The sequence below is a fragment of the Zalophus californianus genome, chromosome 15 (genome assembly GCF_009762305.2).
Source record: "Zalophus californianus isolate mZalCal1 chromosome 15, mZalCal1.pri.v2, whole genome shotgun sequence".
In the NCBI taxonomy this organism is placed as follows: Eukaryota; Metazoa; Chordata; class Mammalia; order Carnivora; family Otariidae; genus Zalophus; species Zalophus californianus.
The window spans coordinates 30,636,817-30,660,980 of NC_045609.1; the positions used below are offsets into that span (position 1 = coordinate 30,636,817).

Here is a 24,164-nt window from a genome sequence, read left to right on the forward strand (position 1 = left end):
TGCTTTTTGGTGCTATTGTAAATGGAATCGTTTCTCTAATTTCTCTTTCTACAGTTGCGTTGTTAGTGTATAAGAAAGCAACTGATTTCAAGACATAGATGTAGTGAAAAGAAGGGCCATATGCACCCCAATGTTCATAGCAGCAATGTCTGCAATAGCCAAACTGTGGAAAGAGCTGAGATGCCCTTCAACAGAAGAATGGATAAAGAAGATGTGGTCCATATATACAATGGAATATTACTCAGCCATCAGAAAGGATGAATACCCAACTTTTACATCAACATGTATGGGACTGGAGGAGATTATGCTAAGTGAAATAAGTGAAGCAGAGAAAGCCAATTATCATATGGTTTCACTTATTTGTGGAACATAAGGAATATCATGGAGGACATTAGGAGAAGGAAGGGAAAAATGAAGGAGGGGAATCGGAGGGAGAGATGAACCATGAGAGACTATGGGCTCTGAGAAACAATCTGAGGGTTTTAGAGGGGAGGGGGGTGGGAGGATGGGTTAGCCCGGTGATGGGTATTTGTATGGGAGGGCACATACTGCATGGTTATACGAAAACAATGAATCATGGATCACTACATCAAAAACTAATGATGTATTGTATGGTGACTAATATAACATAATAAAATAAAATTTGAAAAAAAGAAAAAAAGAAAAAAGAAAAAAAACAGCTTTCACTTTCATTGATCTTTTCTATTGTCTTTTAAAGTCTTTGTTTCATTTATCTCCACTCTGATCTTTGTTATTTCCTTTCCTTCTCTGAACTTGGGGCTCTTTTTCTACTTCCTTTAGGTGTAAAGTTAGGTGGTTTATTTGAGATTTTTCTTGTTTCTTAATGTAGGGGTTTATCACTATAAACTTTCCTCTCAGAACTGCTTTTGCTGTATCCCATTAGTTTTGATATATTGTATTTCCATTTTATTTTGCCTCAAGATATTTTTTTGACTTCTCTTTTGGTTTCTTCTTTGACATATCATTCGGTAGCATGTTGTTTATTCTCCATGTATTTGTGAATTTTCCAGTTTTCTTCTTGTAATTGATTTCCTAGTTTTATACTATTGTGGTCAGAAAAGATGCTTGATATGATTTCAGGTCTTCTTAAATTTATTAAGACTTCTTTTGTGGCCTAACATATGATCTATCCTGGAAGATGTTCCATGTGCACTAGAAAAGAATATGTATTCTGTTGCTTTTGGATGGAGTGTTCTCTATATGACTGTTAAGTCATTCTTTATCATTCTTTTTTCTTTTTTGCTCCACTTATTGGATGCATTCCACTGCCCTGTCTTTCAGTTTGCTGATCCTTTCTTCTCTTTCATCTAGTCTGATGTTGAGCCCTTTTATTGAATTTTTCAGTTTAGTTGTATTCTTCAGCTGTGTGATTTCTGTTTGGTATTTTCTTATATTTTAAATCTCCTAGTTGAAATTCTCATTTTGTTTTTGCATTGTTCTCCTGACCTTGGTGAACATCTTTTTGACCATTATTTTGAACTCTTTATCTGGTAAATCCCTTATTTCTGTTTCATTAAGGTCTTTTTCTGGGGTTTTATCTTGTTATTTCATTTGGAATATATTCTTCTGTTTCTTCATTTTTCTTGACTCTCTAAGTTGGTTTCTATGCATTAGATAATACAGCCATCTTTCCCAGTCTTGAAAGAGTGGCCTCATGTAGGAGATGAACTTTATCATTCAATCCTAACCTAGCTTTTGGTTTTGGTTGTCTCTCAAGTCTTTGTAATTGTTCAAGCAGGCTTCTTTGTTCTTAGTGGCTCCCAGTAGTTGAGGGTGTGCTAAGGTGTGTCAGTGTCCCAGGAGAAAGAATCTCATTCAGCACCTAGATGTAGGCTGACTGGAAGATCTAGTCTCAGGCAGCAGCTTTTAAGGTTTGCAACTACACCTCGTTCAGGGGAATTCTGGGAGATGGGCATTTCTTTTTGTTTCCTCTGCACTGATCCTTGGGAAGATAGCCACTTCTTAACTAGACTTGCTAGAGTCCTTTTGAGCCCATGAACACAAGCCATACTGGCCACCAGAGCCAGGCTATCAAGAGTTGTATCTTCTGGGCCACAGCTACAAAAGCCAGGGTGCCAGATTTACTCACAAGCTCCTTTTATGGAGACACAAGAGATCTGGGGCAGGGTAAAGGGTGAGTGGTAACATGGCACCTGCCAGCCTCTCTTTCTCTGAAAGGGATTGGAGTTGGAGTTGGTCCCTAGATATGTGTTAAATTAGTGACCCTCAGGCTGTAGTTTTAAGATCTTTTAATAGGCCTTATGTGGAAAAACTGGTCATTTCAGTCTACTGCCTCTGTGCTGTGCCCTGAGGGGATAGGCAGTTAAAAACTGTTGTTGTTGTTGTTGTTGTTGTTGTTTGTTTGTTTGTTACAGTTCTGTGAGACTCTGGAATGTAAGGCCCACTGACCACCAGAGCCACATAATTAAGGGGTATCCTCTGGGAGGCAGTTGCAAAACCTGGGGAGGCAGATGTGTCCACGAGCTTCTTTCTGGGAGACACTGGTGATCTGGAGTGAGGCATAGGGAAAGTATAAAGGTGGATTAATTAATTCTTAATTTAAAATATTGTGTTTTATAAATTATAGAATATCCATGAGTTTTTTTTTTAAGCAATTCAATTTCTTTGTTGGCATTCTTTATCTTTTCATCCATTTTGCCCATCTTTTATTTTCTTTAACATATTTATAATAGTTATTTTAAAGTCCTTGTTTGCTAATTCTAACTCTAATTCCAATTTTGGGTGACCTGTAAGACTGTTTTTATTGTTTATTTTTTCTCTTGCTTATAGGTCACATTTTCCTACTTCTTTGCATTATTTCTCTCTCTCAATCTCTGTCTTGTATAATAATAGCCACAGAGTCTGAAGTAGATGTTATTTTTTTCCCAGAAAGAGAACAACCCTTTCTTCTCTGAGACAGCTGAAATGATGGACTCATTACTTCAATCCAGTTTGATATCCAGCTGGATCAGTCTGCTTTTAGCTTCCACTGTCTTAAGATTGATGCTTAACTTGTGTTTATTGCAGGCCTGCTTTTCAAGCAGACTTCTCTTTCTCAAACATAATATTTCAGGAAATCTTTCCCTGAATTTCCATTCTAATCCCTAGACTCCTCTATTGCCCTGAACATGTAAAAATCCTGTGGGGGAGCACTGGTAGGTGGGGAAACCAGTGTGCACTTAAGGCTTCTTGAGATTCTACTTTGTCAGGCCAACCTACATGGCCATTAAAAGCTGGTTTTTTCTCTTCATTCTCTCTCTCAGCAGGTTTGCCTTTGCTCTGACAAGTCCAATTTCTGTCAGTTCATGTCCAGACTCGGCAAATGCCCTCAGAGAGGAAAGCAGGAGCTAATCTCCATTCACCTTGGAAGAGTTCTTTCTGCCTTGGAGTTTAGTTCCATTAGATTTCTTTGTATTGATAGCTTTCTAGTGTCTCTAAAAAGAAATATGATTTTTTTCAGCTGCCCATTTTTTCCCAGTTGTTAAGTGAATACAGTGACCTGCTGCTACCTTCTCTGTCCTAACCACCAGTTTCAAATATTTTGAATTCTTATTATGATTTCTTATTTTACTCATTATTTAAAAGAGCTTCTAAGTTTTTACTTTCATAATTTCCAAAAATATGAAGTTTTAAAATTTATTTTGTTGTTAACTTCTGACTTAATTGTGTTTTGATCATAGAATATGGGGTTGGCAAACTTATGCTGTAAAAGGCCAGATAATAAATATTTTAGGATTTGTGAACCATATGGTCTGTACCATTATAGCACAAAAGTCGCTATAGACAATATATAAATGAATGGGAATGGCTGTGTTCAAATAAAACTTTATTTATAAAACCGGGTGACAGAGTGGATTTGGCCTGCAGGCCATAGTTTGCTAATCCCTGCTCTGTATTATATTTATTATTTAGAAATCTATTAAGGCTTGCTTTGCAAATATTTTATGTGTGCTTGAAAACAATATATATTCTATGTTAAATAAAGAATTCTATATACGTCTACTAGATTAAACTTGTAATTTTGTTGTTCAGCTCTTCTATGTCTTTGTTGACTTGGCTTGTTTGCTTGACCTAACAACAGAGAGAAATATATTTAAGTCTCTCTCTCTCTCTCTTTTTTTTAAGATTTTATTTATTTATTTGTCAGAGAGAGAGAACGCACAAGCAGGGGAAGTGGCAGGCAGAGGGAGAAGCAGGCTCCCCACTGACCTGGGAGCCCAGCAATCTGGGATCATGAACTGCACTGACGGCAGACGCTTAACCCACTGAGCCACCCAGGTGTCCCTAGAGGCCAATTTATTAAAATTTTAGTATCTTCTTCATAAGTTAAAAATTTAACATTCTTGTAGTGACCTTCTTTGTCTAATGATGCCTTTCATTTTATAGTCTATATTGTCTGATATTAACTCACCAGCTTTCTTTTGGTAAGTAAGTCACCTCATATATCTTTTTTCATTCTTTTGCCGTCAATTCTTCTGTCATACTTCAGACATACTTCTTCAAAATAGCATTTGGCAGTATTTTTGTTGTTTAGTACATTAACATTTCTATAATTATTAATATATTTGAATTTTTTTCTACTACCTTTGTTTTTATGTCGATTTTAATCTATTTTTATCTATGTTTCCTTTTACATGTATTTCATTTTTCTCTTTTTGTCTCTTTTTTTGGGATGTGGAATTGAGAGGTTGATAGATAAATCTTTTTCCAAAGAAGACAAGTATTTTAGTATGCTTTCATGTGCTTTGGTCTCCCCTACTCCTGTAGAAAAGAGTCTAGAATCTTAGTTCTGTGTTGTTATTGATAAACTTTCACTTATTTGACTACTTTCTTCAAAAGTATTTTCTTTAAATTTTTTTATTGTTATGTTAATCACCATACATTACATCATTAGTTTGTGATGTAGTGTTCCATGATTCATTGTTTGTGCATAACACCCAGTGCTCCATGCACAACGTGCCCTCTTTAATACCCATCACCAGGCTAACCCATCCCCCCACCCCCTCCCCTCTAGAACCCTCAGTTTGTTTTTCAGAGTCCATCATCTCTCATGGTTCATCTCCCCCTCTGATTTACCCCCCTTCATTCTTCCCCTTCTGCTATCTTCTTTCAAAAGTATTTTCAAGGAGAGACTTTATGTGGCAAGTTGAAGATTTATAAACCTAAAAATATTTTTATATTTTTATTATGCCCTCATATTTAAGTGATAATTTGACTGGATGTAAAATTCTAGATTCAAGAATCCTTTCCTTAAATTCATGAAGTTCGTTGTTTTCTTATTTCATTGTTGCTGTTGAGAAGCCTAATGTCAATCTAGTTCTTGTTCCCTTTTGGGTAATTTGGTGTCTCTCTAGAAGCTTTTAGAATTTGCTCTTTGTTTTGTCTATGATATTCTGTAATATGGGGTGGATTTTCCCTTCTATCTTTTGTTTAGCACTCTATGGCCTTTTCTTTTTACTTTTTATTTATTATTTATTTGAGAGAGAGAGAGAGAGAACAAGTGAGAGGGGCAGAGGGAGAGGAAGAGAGAATCTCAAGCAGACTCCAAGCTGAGCATGGAGCCTGAGGCATGGCTTGATCTCATGTCCCTGAGATCATGACCTGAGCTGAAACCAAGAGTCGGATGCTTAACCGACTGCACCGCCCAGGCACTCTTTTATGGCCTTTTCAATCTGAGGTCCTTCATTTTTTTCCCCCTTAATTGTAGGAAATGTATCTGTTTTTTCTTCAAATATCTTCTATTTTAATTTTTCTCTTTTTCTGGAACTCCTATTATCCAAATGTTGACACTTCTGCTTCTATCCTTCATATTGTTTAACTTTTCTATTTCTTTTTCTTTCCCTACTACTTACTAGGAGAGTTCCTCAATCTAATCTTCCAACTCAGCAATTCATTCTTCATCTGTATCCATTCTAATAGATGTATCCATCTATTATGTTTTGCCTTTTCTTTTCTTTTTTTTTTTGCATTTTTTATTTTATTATGTTAATCACCATGCATTACATAATTAGTTTTTTGATGTAGTGTTCCATGATTCATTGTTTGTGTATAACACCCAGTGCTCCATTCAGTACATGCCCTCTTTAATACCCATCACCAGGCTAACCCATCCCCCCACCCCCTTCCCTCGAGAACCCTCAGTTTGTTTCTCAGACTCCATAGTCTCTCATGGTTTGAGCCAAGATGTTCATTGACAGATGAATGGATAAAGAAGATGTGGTATGTATATACAATGGAATATTATGTAGCCATCAAAAGGAATGAAATCTTGCCATTGCCTTTTATTTTCTTAACAGGGTCTCCCAAAGAGCAAAAGTTTTTAATTTTAATGAAGTTTAGTTCATTCATGGCTTATGCTTTTGGTGACACACACACACACACACACACACACACACACACACACACACACACGCACATATGTATGTATATATGCCTAATTTTCTATTATGTTGTTTTTCAACTCTATGTTTTTCATGTCTTATTTCATGCTATTCTTCTTTATCTCATTAAGTATATCTATCCTTTAAAAGATTTTTTATTTAAATAATTGAGTATATCTATCATCTTTATTTTACATTCTTTGTCTGTCTGTTCTAATATTCTGCTTCAAATGGTTTATATTGCCTGGTTTGTTGATGCTCTTTTCAGGTAGTTTTGTTCCTCAGATATCTCATTAGTTGCCTGGTGAGCTTCTTCACTAAGGGTTATCCACTATTCTGTCTTGGAATGTGTACTGGGTTAGAGCCTAAGGCTAGAGCCTAGTCTGAGTCAGTCCCAGTGAATTCATGGAGATGGGAGAGGCGGAGCTCTAGGATGTAGATTCCTGGGCCCCCAAACCCCATTAAACATTCTTATTAGCCCCAAGTATTTCCCTTGGTCAGGGTTTTAGGGATTGACCTTTATTTAAAAAAATTTTTTTTCTCAGCTTTGAAAATTTATTTATCATTACAATGTCGGTATAAAAAATAAAATAATTCATGGAAACCAAAAGGAATAAAGTTTCAAGGACCAGTAACATCCTGTAATACAGAAAAGACATAGTACTGATATGATATGAAGAGTTATTTCACATCCAAATATCTGGAGAGGAAAGAAGACTTACCAAGAAAAATACGCATATTAGAAAGACCTATCTAGAATGAAGACAATCACATAGTTTATAGATTCATTCACTCACTTATTTTAAATTCATAAGAGCAAACTCCAAAAAACATGAGAAATTAAATTTAAGAAATAAAGCAAATTGACTCGGAAGAGTGACATTATATTGGCTGGATTCTTTTACTAGTTAGATAAGGTACTGGTTTATCTTTGATGCTTTGAGGATGAGAATGTGAAAATGAGGTAACTTCCCAACCTTGTGGAGTTAATTAAAGGATGTTACCCAGTACATCAGCTTTTGATATTTTTTTAAAATTTTTTATAAAGATTTTGTTTATTTATTTGAGAGAGAGAGTACCTGAGCACAAGCAGGGGGCATTTGGGGAAGCAGAAGGAGAGGGAGAAGCACACTCCCTGCTGCGCAAGGAGCCCAGTGCTGGGTTTGATCCCGAGATCCTGGGATCATGACCTGAGCCAAAGGCAGAGCTCAACTGACTGAGCCACCCAGCTGCCCCGGGATTAACCTTTAGTCTCTTAGGGAGAAGCAGCACTGGGAGGGAATATCTCACTGGGGTTGTTATCTCCCAGCCCTTGGAGATAGGTGAGTAATACCTGAGGCTATTCAAGCCTCACATGCTTTTCTGGCTCTCTTGGAGCAAGCCTTCTGCCCTGATCTTACTCCATGGGCCCCTGTCCTGGGGTCTGAGATATTCCTGCCCCTCTTGAAGGAGCAGGAAGTGACTGTCTCAGTTTGTATGCAGGGAGAGGCAGGAGCAGATTTTACATCACTTTTCTCTAACCTTCACCATCTTTCATCTACACAATCAGACATTTCCTATGGTGCAGTTGATATATGTGGATATGATTGTTTTTGTTTGTGGCAGTGGTAATAAAAATGGGATTTTACTCTACACATTACTCTCTAACTTTTTTGGCTTAACAATATATCATGGATAACCATTATGATTTATGTCATCTTTTTCCTTTTTTTTAAGATTTTATTTATTTATTAGAGAGAGCGACAGAAAGAGCACAAGCAGGGGAGAGGGAGAAGCAGACTCCCTGCTGAGCAGAGAGACTGATGTGGGACCCGAGGCAAAGGCAGATGCCCAACCAACTGAGCCACCCAGGTGTCCTATCTTTTTCCTCTTTTAATAACTTCTTATAGGCCTAAATGAAATACTATTTATCAGGCACCCTGGTGCTGATAAAAACACTGTATGTTTTGAGGCTCCTGGGTGGTTCAGTCAGTTGAGCATTGGCCTTCGGGTCGGGACCTGATCCTGGGGTCCTGGGATCAAGCCCTACATTGAGCTCTCTGCTCCATCAGGGAGCCTGCTTCTCCCTCTGCCTGCCACTCCCCCTACTTGTGCTCTCTCTCTCTCTCTCACTCTCTCTGTCAAATAAATAAAATCTTTAAACAAACGAACAAAAAACAGTATGTTTTGCAGTCAACTGTGGAGGGACAGGGGGAGGGCTGGGTGCAAAAGTAAATCTGATGGTGGGACTAGGCCTGAGGGGCCAGAGGAAAGGAGACTGACATTTTCTAGGGAAAGGGACAGGTTAGCCCTGTCCCAGGTCAAATCCATCTTCTTGGAACCACCTGGCATTTCCTCTGATAACTAAAGCACTTACTATTAAAGGACTTAACTGCTGACAGGACGGCTGCCTGGCTCATTTTTCTTGGGTGTATGTGGGCTGCATCTGTGTTTTGTCTATTAACTATTTGAGGACTTCATAGTTCAATTCTGCTCCCAGGCCCCACCACTCACCGATACCCTTTTCCTCCTGTGTCTGGTACACAGACGGCAGCACGTACTGGGTCAACCTGGGAATTCATCCCTCCCCTGAGAGAGTTAGAGCTATGTATGTGGCCAGTCCCTGGGCCCCAGATCCTAGTCTGTCTAGATTTCTGAGTCTGCTTGTGAGGTCAAGAGATGCTTCTGGCAGGGAGGACAGGGTGGACTGTCCTGGGTTTGAAGCTTGGGATTTGCACTGTTGGACAGTGTCTGGGGTTTTATACAAAAGAGAATTGAATTGTAGATCAGATGGGAGGTTATTGTGATAGGCCCCGGGGCCCTGTGCCTCCCGGGCTCTGGAACCCTGTGGGAGCACATAGCTGGCATTTTTTGCTCAAGATAGGAAGTCTTTGGCTTCCTCTGCGAAGAGGCTTGAATGCAAAGGACTGTTGTGGTAGGATGGAGTCGTTTTCGTGGTAAAAATGAAACAGAGATTTGGCTCCGGTTGTTACGAGGTGGTGGGCAAATGAGCTCTCCCTCCAGCATTTGGTGGAAAGCCAGTTTAAGAGCTTGTGGTCACATTGTTGTCCAACATCTAGACAGCATAGAGAAGCTGTGATTCCAGCCCCAGAGGAGTCAGCTTTTATCTCGAGGTGACTCTCCAAAGACCATCTTTATGCACAAGAAGTGTCAGAGGCCCATTTCATAGTAAGTTTCTTTCAAGGTTTTGTTTTGGTGGATGGTAAGTTCCATATCATCACTCAAGGGCTGATGTCATCTCTAGATAGTGGTATCCCTGAGAGCCTTCCCAGGCCCGGGAGGTACTGACTGGTGGTGGATGACCAGGCTGAGAGGCAGGGCCCTGTGATGTAGTTCTTCCTGGGCCTCAGTCTGGCTCTCTCTGAAATGTGCTAATCATCTCCCTGCCCTCTTCCCAGGCTGTGGGGAGGGAAGTTTGAAAAAGAATTTAAGTTGCTTTTTTATACTCTGCCAAATTTTGTTTTCTCGAAGTTGGGTCTTTTGTTAGCATATTCTTTGGAGCAGAACTTTTCTAAGCTTGGGTTTCTCAATTTGGAGAAGAAATTGGGTAGTGCCCACCCCCAGGTGGACTGGGACTGGATGTGCAGAATGGTTAAATGAATGTGTGAATGACCATGCAATTGGTTGGCTGAGATGAGGGACCTCAGAGTGACAAAAGAAACATGTTCTGGGGACTGTTCACTCCAGAAACTGTAAGTAGATCCTGGCTGTGAAGTGGTTAATACACATAAGCATTGGCAGTTTAAATATATAGTCCAAGTCATGAATGCAGGACTTAAAAGAAAGCAAATGGGAGGGGCTCAGTGAGTTGGGGAGCATCCAGTGCTCGGGACAGAGTTAGGAATCAGCTCCTTGTGACCTTTATTTAACATTCTTCAGAATGTGGGCCAGCCTGCACAGCCACCCTCAAGTCGGCCTGCCCAGCTGACGGGCACGTGTACTTGAAGTTGCTATCATGTTCACTCTTGCTTTAATAAAAGCATTTATAAGTCCAGGGTCTTCGTTCACATTCGGTTGGTCAGTGATTATGTCTTTGCTAAGAATCACAGATAAGCATGATTGTCATCCTTGGGAGGTTGTGGGGAAGGGGGAAAGGGTTTTCTGCAAGAGTCCAGAGAACTAAGGCCAATGGAAGGAAGTCAGAGGGAGGCATATTTCATTTCAGACACAACTGGCCAACAGTGGAGAAAGCTGCTTTTAAGGGTGAGATACTACTTACGGGGTCTTGTCTTGGATCGGGGTGGGAGTGGCACATGATGTTCTAGGTTCTTTCCAGCTCTCAAAGAATACGCTTTCACCTCCTGGAGTCTCATCTCCTGGGAAATTAACCTCTGAATTGCTAAAATCCTTGTATTTTATCCCTACCTCCAATCCCATCAAACAACTGGTCCCATTTCTCTCTATGGCTACAGATTCCTTTTGGGTATTCTCTCAAAATGTCATCTGTGAATTCCTCTTTCATGTGGAGAGCATGAGAGAGGGGGAGAGGACCAGATCTATTATACTTTTGATGAGTAATGCATTTGACTGTAGACATAGAGAACGTGGCTCTGAACTCGAGCCGGTGGCAGAATGGCCAAGAGGGCTTCTTTTTTTTTTTTTTAAGATTTTATTTATTTATTCATTCATGAGAGACAGAGAGAGAGAGAGAGAGAGAGAGAGAGAGAGGCAGAGGGAGAAGCAGGCTCCCAAGGAGCAGGGAGCCTGATGCGGGACTCGATCCCAGGACCCCGGGATCATGACCTGAGCCGAAGGCAGACGCTTAACCATCTGAGCCACCCAGGCGCCCCAAGAGGGCTTCTTAAACACAGATGGTTGGCTTCTTCCCCAAAGTTTTCAGTTGGATAGGTCTGTGGCAGGGCCTGAGAATGTGCATTTTTAACAAGTTCCCAGGTAATGCTGCTGCCCCTGGTCCAGGGACCACACTTGAAGAACCACTGCCCTAGAGGGCAGGGACCCAGGCCAGCCTACTCTCAGCAAGCCCCAAATCTGCAGGGGGTGAATTAATAAATTTTAAGGCACATTCTCCTCCTCTTTTATTAAGGCTCACTTGTCCCTGCCTCAGGGGCTTCAAAGAAAACTCTGACCCAGACCAATATGTCCCAGATCCAAAGTCACTTCCTCTGGGATGCCTTCCATGAATCCCCAGGATCCGATGCTGTGGCTTCCTATGCTTCCTCATGACAGTTACCAGATACAAGTCACAATTTGTAATGGTAATTCATGTGATTTCTTAATTAACATCTCTCTCCCCAAGAGACTATGAGGAAAGCTCTCTGAAGGTAGGAAAACACAGTAGGAAAAAGGGAAGGTGGCAGCGCGGAGGAACAGTGGTGGGTCATGCCCAGGGTTATGGAAGAGAGTGGAAGAAGAGGGGCTTTTGTCCCCCCCCAAAGAAGTGCCTCATGACAGGAAGAGGAAGGAAGGAGGTGGCATGCTCTAGGATTTTTGGCTGAGGTCCACCCCAGCTCTGGCTGGCACCAATCAGACATTTGTCTTCTCTACTTCTCCCATCAGCCAGAGTATTTCCTCTCTCTCCTGATTGTAAAACCTCAGTTGGTTTTGTTGGCTCTAAGCCTCAGCTACTGCACCTATAAAATAAAGAGTTAAGCCCCAGGGTGGGAGAGGTCTAAGTTCAAACCCCAGTCCAGCTACATTTCATGTACATTACTGCTGCATTTCCATGAGCACCTGACTTCCCTTCTGTAAGCTTCGGCTTCCCTGGGCACAAGGAAGTGGTTTCTGCTTCCTGGCATTTGGTGGGAGCTTCCAGAGTCAATGCACAGTGTCTGGTAACTATCACGAGGGCTCAGTGCACGTGGGTCCCTGTTCATCACCGTCCCCACTGTCCTCTTCACCACCGCCATGATTCCTGCCCCTCACCCAAGGTTTTCATGAGGTTTCTATGAGTAGGATAAAGAACTCCATAACCATAAAGCACCTTCTGAATGTCTAGGACACCAAGTGCCCCAGCCCCTGCCCCTGCCCGTGAGGCCGCCGTACCATCCTCTTCACTGGAAACAGGGCCTGTGCTCCTCTTTCCACAGGACACCGGTGCATGCTCTCCCCCTGCCAGTCCTTTGGTGACTCTTGATATTATGACAAATGCATCTTTTGTCTCTGTCTGTTCTCAGGACTCCCAACTAACCAGCTAAAGAACTGTTACCCAGAGCATTGTTCCCGAGGAAGAAAAGAGCTAAACACCCACCCACAGCTGCTTTGTGCCAAGAATCTACAGTTGGGTTGCAAGGTGGCGTATGTTGTCCTTTTGGAAAAATGAGAGTGAGACCAAGTGAAGAGGCAGCAGAGGTGTCTCAAGCCATCCCAAGGCAAGTGGCCAAACCATGGGGGTCTCCCTCCTCCCTGGGCTAGACCCCATCCTGGCCTTTTGCAGTTTGTAGCTTCCTGTCCTCTGTAAATAAATGCTCAAGTCTCAGGATCTCGAAGGCTAGCTGCTGGGGTTTAAACCCACTTATGTTACTGATGAGGCCCAGAGAGGGACAAACACTTTCCCAAGGTTACACAGTGATTTGTAACTGGACCAGAACTTACTATAGCTAGATCTCTTTGAAGTATTGGGGCCAATTCCATCTAGAGTGTGATTTTTTTTTTTTAAGGCAAAAGCTGTGTTCATCATAGCTTGATAAACTGTAAAAGGCCTCTCTCTCCTGAGTACTCACTTGCTCTTCTCTACTAACCTCTGTGTCTGAATTGATGCTAGGCACAGTGGAGGAGGGTGTAGTAGAATGACAGAGCACCCAGGACCTGGAGCCAGCCTGACTTCAAAGCTTGGCTCTGTTCCTCACCCGCTGTCCGAGGTTGGGAAGTTCCTTCATCTTGCTGAGCCTCAGTTTCTTCGTCTATAAAATAGGATAATGTCACTTATGAGGGGTTCTTGCAATTTAATGCCCGAGTCATTTGTAGCAGTGCCTGAAAGATGGGAAGTCAATTGATGAGGGGGTTCATGGTGTCTGAAAACAAGGCTCAAAGGATAAAAAGAAAGTATAGCTGGAAACGAGCAAGGAATCCAGCCATTAGGAGACACAAATGAGTTACATATTTTTCTGTTATTAAAATGCTGGGATCTCCGGATCCCTAAATTCAGGTAAATGATTCAAGAAATGAAGCATCTACTTTGAAAGTATGTTATGATGGTGCCTGTGCCAGCTGTTTTGGGAAAGGCAACACTTGGTTTACACAGATGCTTTAGAATCTGAGGAGGGAGTTCTAGAGAGATCTGTGCAAGTCCCAGGGAGAAGAGTGATGGGCTCCAAGGGTAATGGAGTGATAGGGGAATGCCAACTCCCAGCACGAAGTAGGCTGCATATGCAGAATGGAACCATGGTGGGCCCATGGAAATGCCATGAATTTCTATGTGAACTCTAGACCAAGCAGTCTCTTGACAATAAGCGATGCTGCTTTGGATGACCTTCAAACTGAGTGCCCTGGGCCAGTCACCAGGGCTCCTTTTTCCCCTTCCACTCCTGTCTCCTGGGTAACAGCAGATAGGAAGCCATGGAAGAAGGGGATGGTAGCATAATCTTCTTTGTCTTTCGACAGACCCATGGGAACTTAAGACATTAATGCCGATAGGGAAGATGTAACATTTATTCTTGGTAAGGTTGCTTTGGTGATCCAGAGCAATGTGTGAACTAGATTTGGGAAGTTACCCGGGTATCAGAGTGAAAGGCAAGAGTGCGCGTGGAATCTGTTGACGAACCGCTTTGAATGCTGGTGGGCAGCTTGGTTCCCGCAGGCTCTCCTTGCACAGGGCCTGGGGCTGGGAAGCATACAATTCCCTCCACCCCAGCATTCAGGAGGCTGAGGTGTGAGCAGGGGTGGATGACGTGACACAGACTCTGGAGGAGCGGCAGTGTATGGGGTGGGAAGAAAGAGGGCTCTGGAGTCTGTAAGATCTGCACCCTGCTCGTCTCCCCAGGTCCTGCTGTGTGATTTTGAGAAATTACGGCACCCCTCTAAACGTCAGCATCCTCACCCCTAAGTTAGGATCTTATTATCCCCCTTGTAATGGTGTGAAAGCATCACATGAGAAGTTGTGTAAGAAGTGTGATGCAGTTAGTGCTCTATGAATGCAACTCTTTCTTCTTGTGGCATTATTAACGGTTATTGGGCAACAAGGTTTCTTCCAGCTTCCATTCAGGCCGTGCTAATGGCTCCCTTGAGGGATCCAGGTAGCTGTATGTGATCCTCACCACAACCCAGTGAGGTAGACAGGAGAGCGGTTGTAATCAGGTGACACACTGAGGCTTGGAAATGTTAATCACCTTCCTGGAGACCATTTGGGGAACAGATTGTGGACCGCAGACCGGAGATGGTTCCCTATCTCCTGGTTCAGGGATCCTCCAGGAGAGCCTGCTCCTGAAGGGCAGGGACCAGCTCCTTGGGGCTCAGTTATCTGCTACGACATAAAAAAAAAAACCACCCCCAAACTTAGTGGCTTCGAAGAATAAGCCCATGGTTCTATGTTTCAGCAATTTGGGTTGAGCTCAGCTGGGTGGTTGTAAAGGAAGAAACACTCCACTTGGGTGTCTCCTTCTCACTCCTCACACTGAACCATTCTGGTTACCAACATGTGGGGTTTCTTCCCACACCAAACAATTCTGCATCACCAGAATTACAGAATGTCTTAGATGTAACTCAATTCAACTTGGAGATAAAAGAGGACTCCAATGATCTCCATTTTGACCTCGGTCTGTACTTGCTAATTGATTAAGTTCTTCCTAGCTTATCTCTTAACTCATACAAAAGACGGAGTGGGCAAAGCATCCCGTGATGGGAACCAAAACTATCCCTTCTGGCAATAGGGACTGCCCTGAGCCAGCAAGACCCCGTGGGATTGACCCCAAGACGATGACTGCCCACCTGCACGTACCCACCGACTTTTGTCCCACGTTTTCCTTATATAAACCTGCAAGTATTCAGCCTTTGGGACATTAGTCTGTTGTCTTCTGGGTGATGGCCTCACTGAAATCAATTCCTTTCTTGTTTCACCACCACTCGGTCTCTGCCTTTGGATTTTGTCAGTGGCAAGTGGCCAAACCTGATCTCTTTGGGACCCTGGAGCGGGTGCTCTTACACCCCTGCGCCTGGTTACAGAGATGGTGTCAGACCCCACAGGTTAAGGGCTCAGTCCCACAGACCTCTCCCTCCCCCCCCCCCATATGCCAATCACAAGGCCAGGTTGTCACCTGGGCTTCTGACCAATCAATCGGCTATAGAGTCTCAGTACCCCCTCCTCAGGTTTGCTTAATTTGCTGGAGCAGCTCAGAGTTCAGGAAAACAGTTTAGCGGCTAGATTACTCATTTATCATAAAAGGATGTAACTCAAGAACAGCCAGATGGAAAAATGCATACGGTAAGGTATATGGGAAAGGGTGCATAGCTGCCATGCCCTCACTGGGAGGTCACCCTCCCCCACCTCCACGTGTTCCCCATCCTGGAAGCTCTCTGAACCTTGTCCTTTTACGTTTTTATGGAGGCTCCAATACATAGGCACAAGTGATTAAATCACTGCCCTTTGGTGACTGATGTATCCTCCAGCCCCTACCCCTGCCTTGGAGAGGGGCAGGCTGAAAGTTCCCACCTTTAAATTACAAGGTTGGTTCCCCAGGCAACCAGCCCCATCCTCCTTAACATAAACTCAGGGTCATTGAAAGGGGCTTGTTATGAGTAACAAGACATGCCTACCACCTTTATCACCAGAACTATTTCAGGAACTGGAGCTACTTGAGGACAAAAGACCAACTATTGTAATACAAGATTCTCCCATTGCTCTTAAAACTTAGGAAATTACAAGGATTTTAGGAGCTGTGCGCCAGGAATGGGGACAAAGACCAAAAAATATTTCTTATAATCACAATTATCACAGTGGTTCTGCAGAGCTGAGCCAGGGGTGGCTGGTTTGGGTTGGGCTTATTCCTGCATCTTAGTCCCCTGGTTGGCTGGGGGCTGGCTGGCCTAAGATACTCAGCTGGGACGGCTGTTTCTACCTCATGTGGCCACTAGTCATCCAGTAGGCTAGCTGGGGCTTATTCCCATGGCAACAGTGGCAGGGGTCCCAAGAGCAACGAGAGAGAATAAGCCCCTCATGTATAAGCATTTTTCAGATCTTTTCTTGTGATGCATTGTCCAGTGGCCAAAGCAAGTCATTGGCCAAGGTCAGTCTTTGTGGATGAGAACGACCCAGGGGCATGGATAGAGAGAGGCATGCCCATCGTTGCAACAAGCTACCTTGTGTACAGTGGGCAGGGGAAGAAGGTGAGCACCAGGACTCCAGTCTTCATCCAACCTAGGATTCTGTGCCATGGCCTAAGGCTGGTACTCTGAAATGCCTTCTTGGATTCCCAAATCTATGTAGTTCCAAATAAACTACCCCACTCTCCCTCCCCCCATCACATGCACTGTAATTGCTCTTTGTTACAAGCTCTGCCAAGCCAGGACCGTATCCATCTTTTCCATCTTCTCATCTAGCACTGAGATTGGCATGCAGTTGGTGCTCAATAAATACTTGTGTGGAAGGGACATTTGTATATTTCCTCCTTTCGGAATTACAGAATGGTGTTTTCTCCTGTTTCATAATGGGGCTCTATCTGGTAGTCTGATACCCCACCTGCGCTCCTCGGGGTTAGAATAATCTCTTGCCCACTATGAGTTAGTGAATGTAGATAAAACAAAATACCAAAAAACAATAATAATAGCCATTTATTTAGTACTCACAGTTATCAATTAAATACTTACTATATGCCAGGATCTCTGCACAACTCAATCTGTAACCCCCATCAGGAGTGTTCTAGACTCTACTAAACCTTCAGATTCAAAGACTGCTACCAGCCACACTTGGCTCCATTCTGCCTGCAGGGCTATAAGACGGCGACCACAGCTTGCTGGCAGGACAAGGCCAAATGTTTCTTTTCCGAGGGAATCTGTGTAGCAGTCCACAGAGGGAGAAGCTCTCACTGGGTGGGTGCAGGATTCCTCCCGGCTTGAAAAGCCTCCTGCCCAGCAGGAGCCAAATTCTCCTGTAACAACTCCATAGGGACATTTTCCATGGTCTCTATAGGGGACAAAACAAGACTCATCTCAGTTAGGGAAACCTAGAGCTATGGTATCCCATCTAGTATTTATAATGTTTCCAACCCAGGAGCAATCTACCAACAAGAGGTCAGCTTTATCATAAGAAATGTTACTCAGTAACAGGGGCGCCTGGGTGGCTCAGTCAGTTGAGCATCTGACTCTTGATTTCAACTCAGGTCATGATCTGAGGGTCCTGGGATTGAGCCCCGCATCCGGGTCCAGGCTCGGTGCAGTTTGCCTGAGGATTCTCTCTTCCTCTCCTTCTGCCACCACCCCGCCTCAACTAAATAAATAAATCATAAAAAAAAAAAAAAAAAAGAAATGTTACTCCTAACGTATTTGATATTCCACCCTTACTGGAAGGGAGCTAACATGAGTTCCCTCCTTGGTGAGTCAGATAGAAGCTACACCAGGTGTTGTCACACAAAAGAAACTTTATCTGTGGCAAAGAAGGAAACCATAGGTAATAACGTCCAAAGCTGTGACTCTCTGAGCAAGGATGAATGGGTTTGTTTTTGTTTTTTTTTTTTAATTTATGGTTGGGATAAATATTTAGAAAGAGAGCCTTGTCATCTATGTAGAGGCAGGCATAAGGTCACACATGTGCCTTAAGGAAACATGCCTGTACATACATGATAAGTTATGTAAATAAGGCTTGTACCCCTCCGTGGGCAGAGATTTTAGCATTTCAATGAGGTAGAGTTGACTGTTGGTCACCATATGGGTTGCCCCATGGCCCACCTGTGTAAGCATGAGTCCACACTGGCCTGAGTTCTCTGTCAGGGTCTTCATTATTGTTTAAGGGGTAGTTTCAGTTTCCAGTGGGGATGCTATGCCTGGGGGGTCTTTTGTCTGAGTTAAAAGATAAGCTGGAAAGAAGGGCTTTAAGAAAAATGTGGGACAACTTTGGTGAGTACAAGCAGGTGAGCAGTAAAGGTCAGACCTTGGGGTCTAGCAGGTGACATTACCAAGTAACGGGGGGAATGGAACCAGAGCGTTAACCTAAGGCCCAGTTCTAATGCAAAAGGCGAAAAGGTTATTAATTCTCACCTCTTACCTCCCTCGTTTTACAACAGGGAAACTTAGGCTCAGGGAAGTTCAGTAAGTGGTAGAGCAGGATTAGAACCCTGGTCCCAGGCTCCACTGCTGTTTTATTTTTTATTTATTTTTAAAGATTTTATTTATTTATTTGTCAGAGAGAGAGAGAGCACAAGCAGGGAGAGAGGAAGAGGGAGAAGGAGAAGCAGGCTCCCCACCGAACAAGGAGCCCGACGCGGGGTTCGATCCTAGGACCCTGGGATCGTGACCTGAGCCGAAGACAGACGCTTCACCGACTGAGCCACTGAGGCACCCTGCATTGCTGTTTTAAACTGTTAGCCTATCATAAGCATAATTAGGGGAACATCTTTTTATAAAAACAAAGTTAAATCATAAATTGCAAAGCAAAATGCATATTATCTTTAGATCACATTCTGCTTTGGCCTGTGTTAGCTATTGGGCTTTAATTAGCATGGATCAATGGAGCCTGTGACCTCCTGTCACTATCTGTATGGGAAACTCAGAGGAGCTGGGGACAAAACCCAGAAGGTTCCACTCTCTCAGCCAGGGCTCTCCAAACCTTTTTGGTCATGTACTCTGTCAGTAAAATATTTCGGCAGACACATTCCCCAACACATGTATCTTAATTTTTTTTGGATTTATGCATTTATGATCTCACATAGTGAAATGTCCAGAATAGGCAAATCCATAGAGAAAGAAAGTAGATTAGCTGTTGCTGGGGCCTGGGAGGAGGAGAGAGTGGGAAGTGACTGCTGATGGGGACAGGGTTTCTTTTTGGAGTGATGGAAATATTCTGGAATTAGATAGTGGTGATGATTGTACAACCTTATGAATATACTAAAAACTATTGAAATATGTATATATATATATATATATATATACACACATACACACACACACACATATATAGATGTGTATATATATATCCTAAAAGGTGAATATTTTGGTATATGAATTATATCTCAATTTTTAAAAAATTATAGACATTTAGTAATGTACTAAAATAATGTGTATGTTATAAAGAATAGCCTAAAAAAGTTATAGGGTGAAATTTAAAAAGTCATAAATAAAAGTTCTGATGCCATCTTCTGTCACTCCAACAAATTGTCTTTTGCTCTCCCTGTGGACTCACTGCTTTAAATCAGCCCCCTGAATAGTCTATGCCTCAATTATAAGCCATTTATGGCCCCTTTTTGCTTTCACAACTGTTGTGAATTTCAGTAACATTGTTAATCATTCAACAAGAATAATAGTTAATAGATATGTATCGAGTATTTGCTATATGCAAAGCACGATTCTAAGTGCTCTATTTACATACACAGACCTCACGTTCCCATGTGGCTCTATTACTACTGTTAATGTCCCCATTTCACAGTTGAGCAAACTGAGGTTCAGGTAGATTAAGTAACTTTTCCAGAGTCAAAGCTATTACATGGCTGTGTAGGGCTTCAAACCAAGCAGCCTGACCTCAGCACTGTGTTCCACACTTACTATGTGTAAGTCAAACACTGGGGGATGCACAAAATCCCTGCACCCTGGGAGTTTATCCTTTAATGGGAGAGGGGGGCAAATATCAAGTAAATATAAGACAAGTACTGATATTTCCAAGTTCTCTGAAGAACATACCACAGCCAAGTTCTGTGTGTCTTCTCTACCAGAAATGCTTAGGATGAAGGAATGAAGTATGAGCTTTAAATCAAATTGTGTTTATGTAAATAAATAACAAAGAAACCCCACAAATTTTGTTTATGCCTCTGAGCTGGGCTAGGGAGGGTTTGGCATGTCAGGGGTACCAGGTATCCCAGCAAGACCAGCTCTGGCAGAATTCACCAACCCTGAGCCATTGGGGTTTGATGGCTGGAGGCCCAGTGTTACATCACTATTTAGAAGCCTGGACTCTTGGCTTACTCTCTTTGAACTGAAAAGGCCTTAAATAGTAGGAAGTTTTTGGATTTGCTGCAGCACACTAATTGGCAGGCAAATCACATAATATTTCAAAGCTGCTCAGGATATGGCAGAGACTTAATAAAATTGCTCTCAATTTTGACTTAGGATATCTGACACTTATTGAATTATTATTATATCATTCTTGAGTAAGCCTTTCTGAATATGAACTATAAGATCTCTACCAGTGTAACCAATAAAAAAAACGATGGGATCTTTATTAATTGACATGAAAAGATTTTCATAATTTATTATTCCATGGAAAAAGGTAGATTTAAAAAGAGTATAAGAGCATGGTTCCATTTTTGTGTTGTTACTGGTGTGTAGTTATCTGGAGAAAAATATGAGGGAGGATATAGACCAAAATGTTAAAAGAACTTATTTCTATAAGGAGTAAAGGTGATTTTAATTTTTAAACTACTTGCCTGTGTGTTCTGACTTTTTTTTTTTTTTTTTTTTTGGTGATGATTGTGCATTGCTTTTATGATTAGAGAAGTGATTTTTACCCAGAGTTACACCCTACCCTGTTTAAATTAGGGGAAAAGAATGACAGTGTGGTGGAGATCACACTTCTGAAATTGGGGCTTTTTGAAGTCGCCTTGGCTAATTTCCACTGGATTTCTTCCCTAAAGCAAGACCCTATTTTCGGACCTTTTTGTAAGCAGAGGAGGCTGTAGTTGGTGATGAGGCACCACATGAGGACCAGCTGCCAGGGAATTTCTTCTAGAATAATATCCTGCCAGAAACCTTATGACATTTTACTTGGGGTTATGGATCCTTCTGGACACAGGGGCCAGTTCTCTGCCCCTGGTCCTCAGTATTGGGGTGTTTAGCTTCCCAACCGGTGAGGAGAGGAATGAGGTTGATGAGCCCATCATTCTTCCTCCATTGGGCTTTGCTTTTCTCCAGGCCTCCCAGCCCTGACTGCTGAGAGCAGAAGAGAAGAGAGAAGCTGGGCACAGCAGGTGTCCTCCGCACCATGGGGCAGACCTGCCAGCGAGGATGGGTGAGTTCTCCCCTTGCTGTCCTCTAACGTCATGGGGTCACATACACCACTGCCTGCCCAGTGCACTCTCCCACGGGGTGTTACTTGCAGTCCATTTTCTAGGAGGTAAACCCAGACCCAGAGCTCGGCAGAGAAGTGTTATGGGGTATGGCAGGAGGCCTTCACATCTGGCCTCTAGCTCTCTCTGTGCAGTTTAATTTTTACCAGGTCAGATAGGTCCTGAGCAGGGGGTGCCCAGGGGGTCATTCACGTCACCCCTTGGTTAATCACTTCTTAGGTCATTATACTGCAAAGTCAGGAACGGGTGTTGAAAACAGGAGTGTGGCCTTTTCTAAGAGAAGCCTTCCTTGGCCAGATTATATATGGCCGTGTAAAAGCAGAAACCCATTCTTGCCTCCTGCAGAGAGCTTTACTTCTCCCCTGGATGTGGATATAACCCTGGGAAAGTGTTTATGGGACAAATGATGTTCTTCTGAGTAGCTGGTTCATTTCCAGTCAGCCTATGCTGCAGATGGTCCCACTGGGGCAAGGACTACGGAGGCCCCCTTTTACAGTTGGGAAATGGAGGCACAGCAGGGGTGTTAGCCCAGTGACACGCATGGGGCTGGGACTTCAGTAGTGCCCTGGGGATGGGATTCTCTCAGAGCAAGCCTGCTGGTCCCTGCTGTGGCCTGGCCTGCCTACTTTGTGAAGACTTCCCTGGTCAGCCTGTGGGTGAAAAATCGTTCCCAATTGTATGTGGGAGTGGGGAGGAGAGAACACAAGCTTCAGGAGCTGCTTTGGCCTCCGGGTGAGGGGGGGCGGGCAACTTTCCCCAGTCCTGTTACAGGCCTGGCTTGAAAATACCCCCTTCATCATCTCTGGGGAGATGCATTGTCCAGCCCACATACATCCTTTGAGAGAACTGAATTCGACCCTGCTTCTGACACCCACGTGGAGGCTCAGGCTCTCCGTCTCAGTCTCATCTCTGCACTCCGAGGCACCTCTCTGGGTTACAGTGAGCAGGAGGCCACTGAACACATAAACCTGCAAACTCCTTGGGACCCCCAATGCCTCTTCCTTCTCCTTTACGCCACACTTGGGGTGAAAAAAGTTTTGCCTGCTCTGGGAAAGGAGGAGCACCTCCAAACCAGGAGGTCTGTTTGGGATGTCTTTGCCACCTCTCACGGTCCCCACCATCCCCTTCTGTGCCCCTACCCAGCCTTGCAAGCCTCAGGCAGAATGCCACCGAGAGCTTCCAGCGGGCCAGGCCAGCTTTGGAGGGGTGGCACAAAGCGGCCCGTGTCCCAGGTGCCACACGGCCATCAGCAGGCTCAGGCGCTGGTACTTGGAGTTCAGCATCAGCCTGTGCATCTCGGGCTGGTCCTCTGTGGTCCTGGGGGCTCCGGAGACAGGAAGCCAGGCTCCGGGATCTCAGGCGCAAGCGAGAAATCCAGGAGTTGGAAATGAGTTTCGTCCTCTCACGGGGCCCTGGGTGAGTTCTGATTATTGCCCTGGGTCTCCACGAGCCTGTGATCTTTACTGTATCTGCTGTCATTCAACCAGCAACTACTCTGCGACTGCCACTTTACACGGTCTCCTTACATTTTCACAAAGTCCCAACAACGTAGGTATGGTTCTCATCTTACAGATGGGAAAACTGAGGCGTAGGGAAGTTAAGGTACTTGCCTAATTTTACATAGTTCATCAGTGACAAATCTAGGACGTAAACTCAGGTCCCTGTGACTCCGAGGCTTTGTGCCCTTTCCACCTCCAGGACAAACTCAGGGCTGGGGGTAAGGCATGGGACTCCACCTGTAACTGCCTAGGGACATTCATATTTTGAGTTGTTCCAAGCTTAGAAATGTTGTGCTCTGGATATTGAATTCCCACTGTTAATCTAAGGAACGGCCCCAAATTATATGGTCTGTTCCATTTCTGTCTCCTTGGCTCCTTGGCTGTTCCAAGCCCCAGACAGTATTTTTCATTGTTTCCTTACTCTTAATTCTCCTGAAGGCCAATAAGCATCTATAAGGCTTCATGAGAGTGCCTTTCAGTAGCAAGTTTGCTCTCATGGGGCATCGGTGTAAAGCCTAGACTGTTTGGTTTTTGGCCACGTGAAAAACTTGCCGAGATGGGGTCCTCTCACTTGGGTTGTCTATGGAAAAATGCCTTTTCTTGCTTCTGTAGGACCATGATTTTCTGTAGAGCTTCTTTGCAAAGCAGCCTACGCAGAAGAGGGTGTGGTTTCTCTGTTCACGAACAACAAACACTTACTGAGCCCCTACCCTATGTGAGGCAGGGCAAGAAGGACTGAAAAGATGGTCTCTGCCCTCCAGGGAGAATGCATGGGTTACCCCTGATTCTTGTACGGACTGGCTACATGTCTGTGGGCCGCTATGCAGCCCTTCTAGGAAGTGGGATTACTTCTGGTGCTCCCTCACTCCGGGCTTCCTCCCTCCTCACCTGCCAAGAGTGGTGGTTGCAAGAGTTCCAAGAGCAGCAAGAGAGCACGGGCCCCAGCACAAGAGTTTTTGAAGGCGTTATTTTCTTACTGGCTAAAGCCCAGTCACACAGCTAAATCCAGAGTCACTGTGGGAGGAGACAACAGAGGGCTTGGGTACAAGGAGGAGAACCATTACGGCTCTTTTCCACAAACAATGTACTACAGCCTCCTTATC

The 24,164-nt window shown here is 43.5% G+C and overlaps 1 protein-coding gene across 1 annotated transcript in view; it reads left to right on the forward strand.

Annotated features, from left to right (window-relative positions):
* The window catches only part of HK1 (hexokinase 1), a 113,902-nt gene that overhangs the window by 13,037 nt on the left and 76,701 nt on the right, over window positions 1-24,164 (forward strand). Inside the window, exons 4-5 of the mRNA XM_027596273.2 lie at window positions 12,536-12,730; window positions 21,408-21,504. Coding sequence (XP_027452074.1) covers window positions 21,478-21,504 — 27 coding nt within the window. The 5' untranslated portion in view covers window positions 12,536-12,730; window positions 21,408-21,477. The remainder of the gene's footprint in view (window positions 1-12,535; window positions 12,731-21,407; window positions 21,505-24,164) is intronic.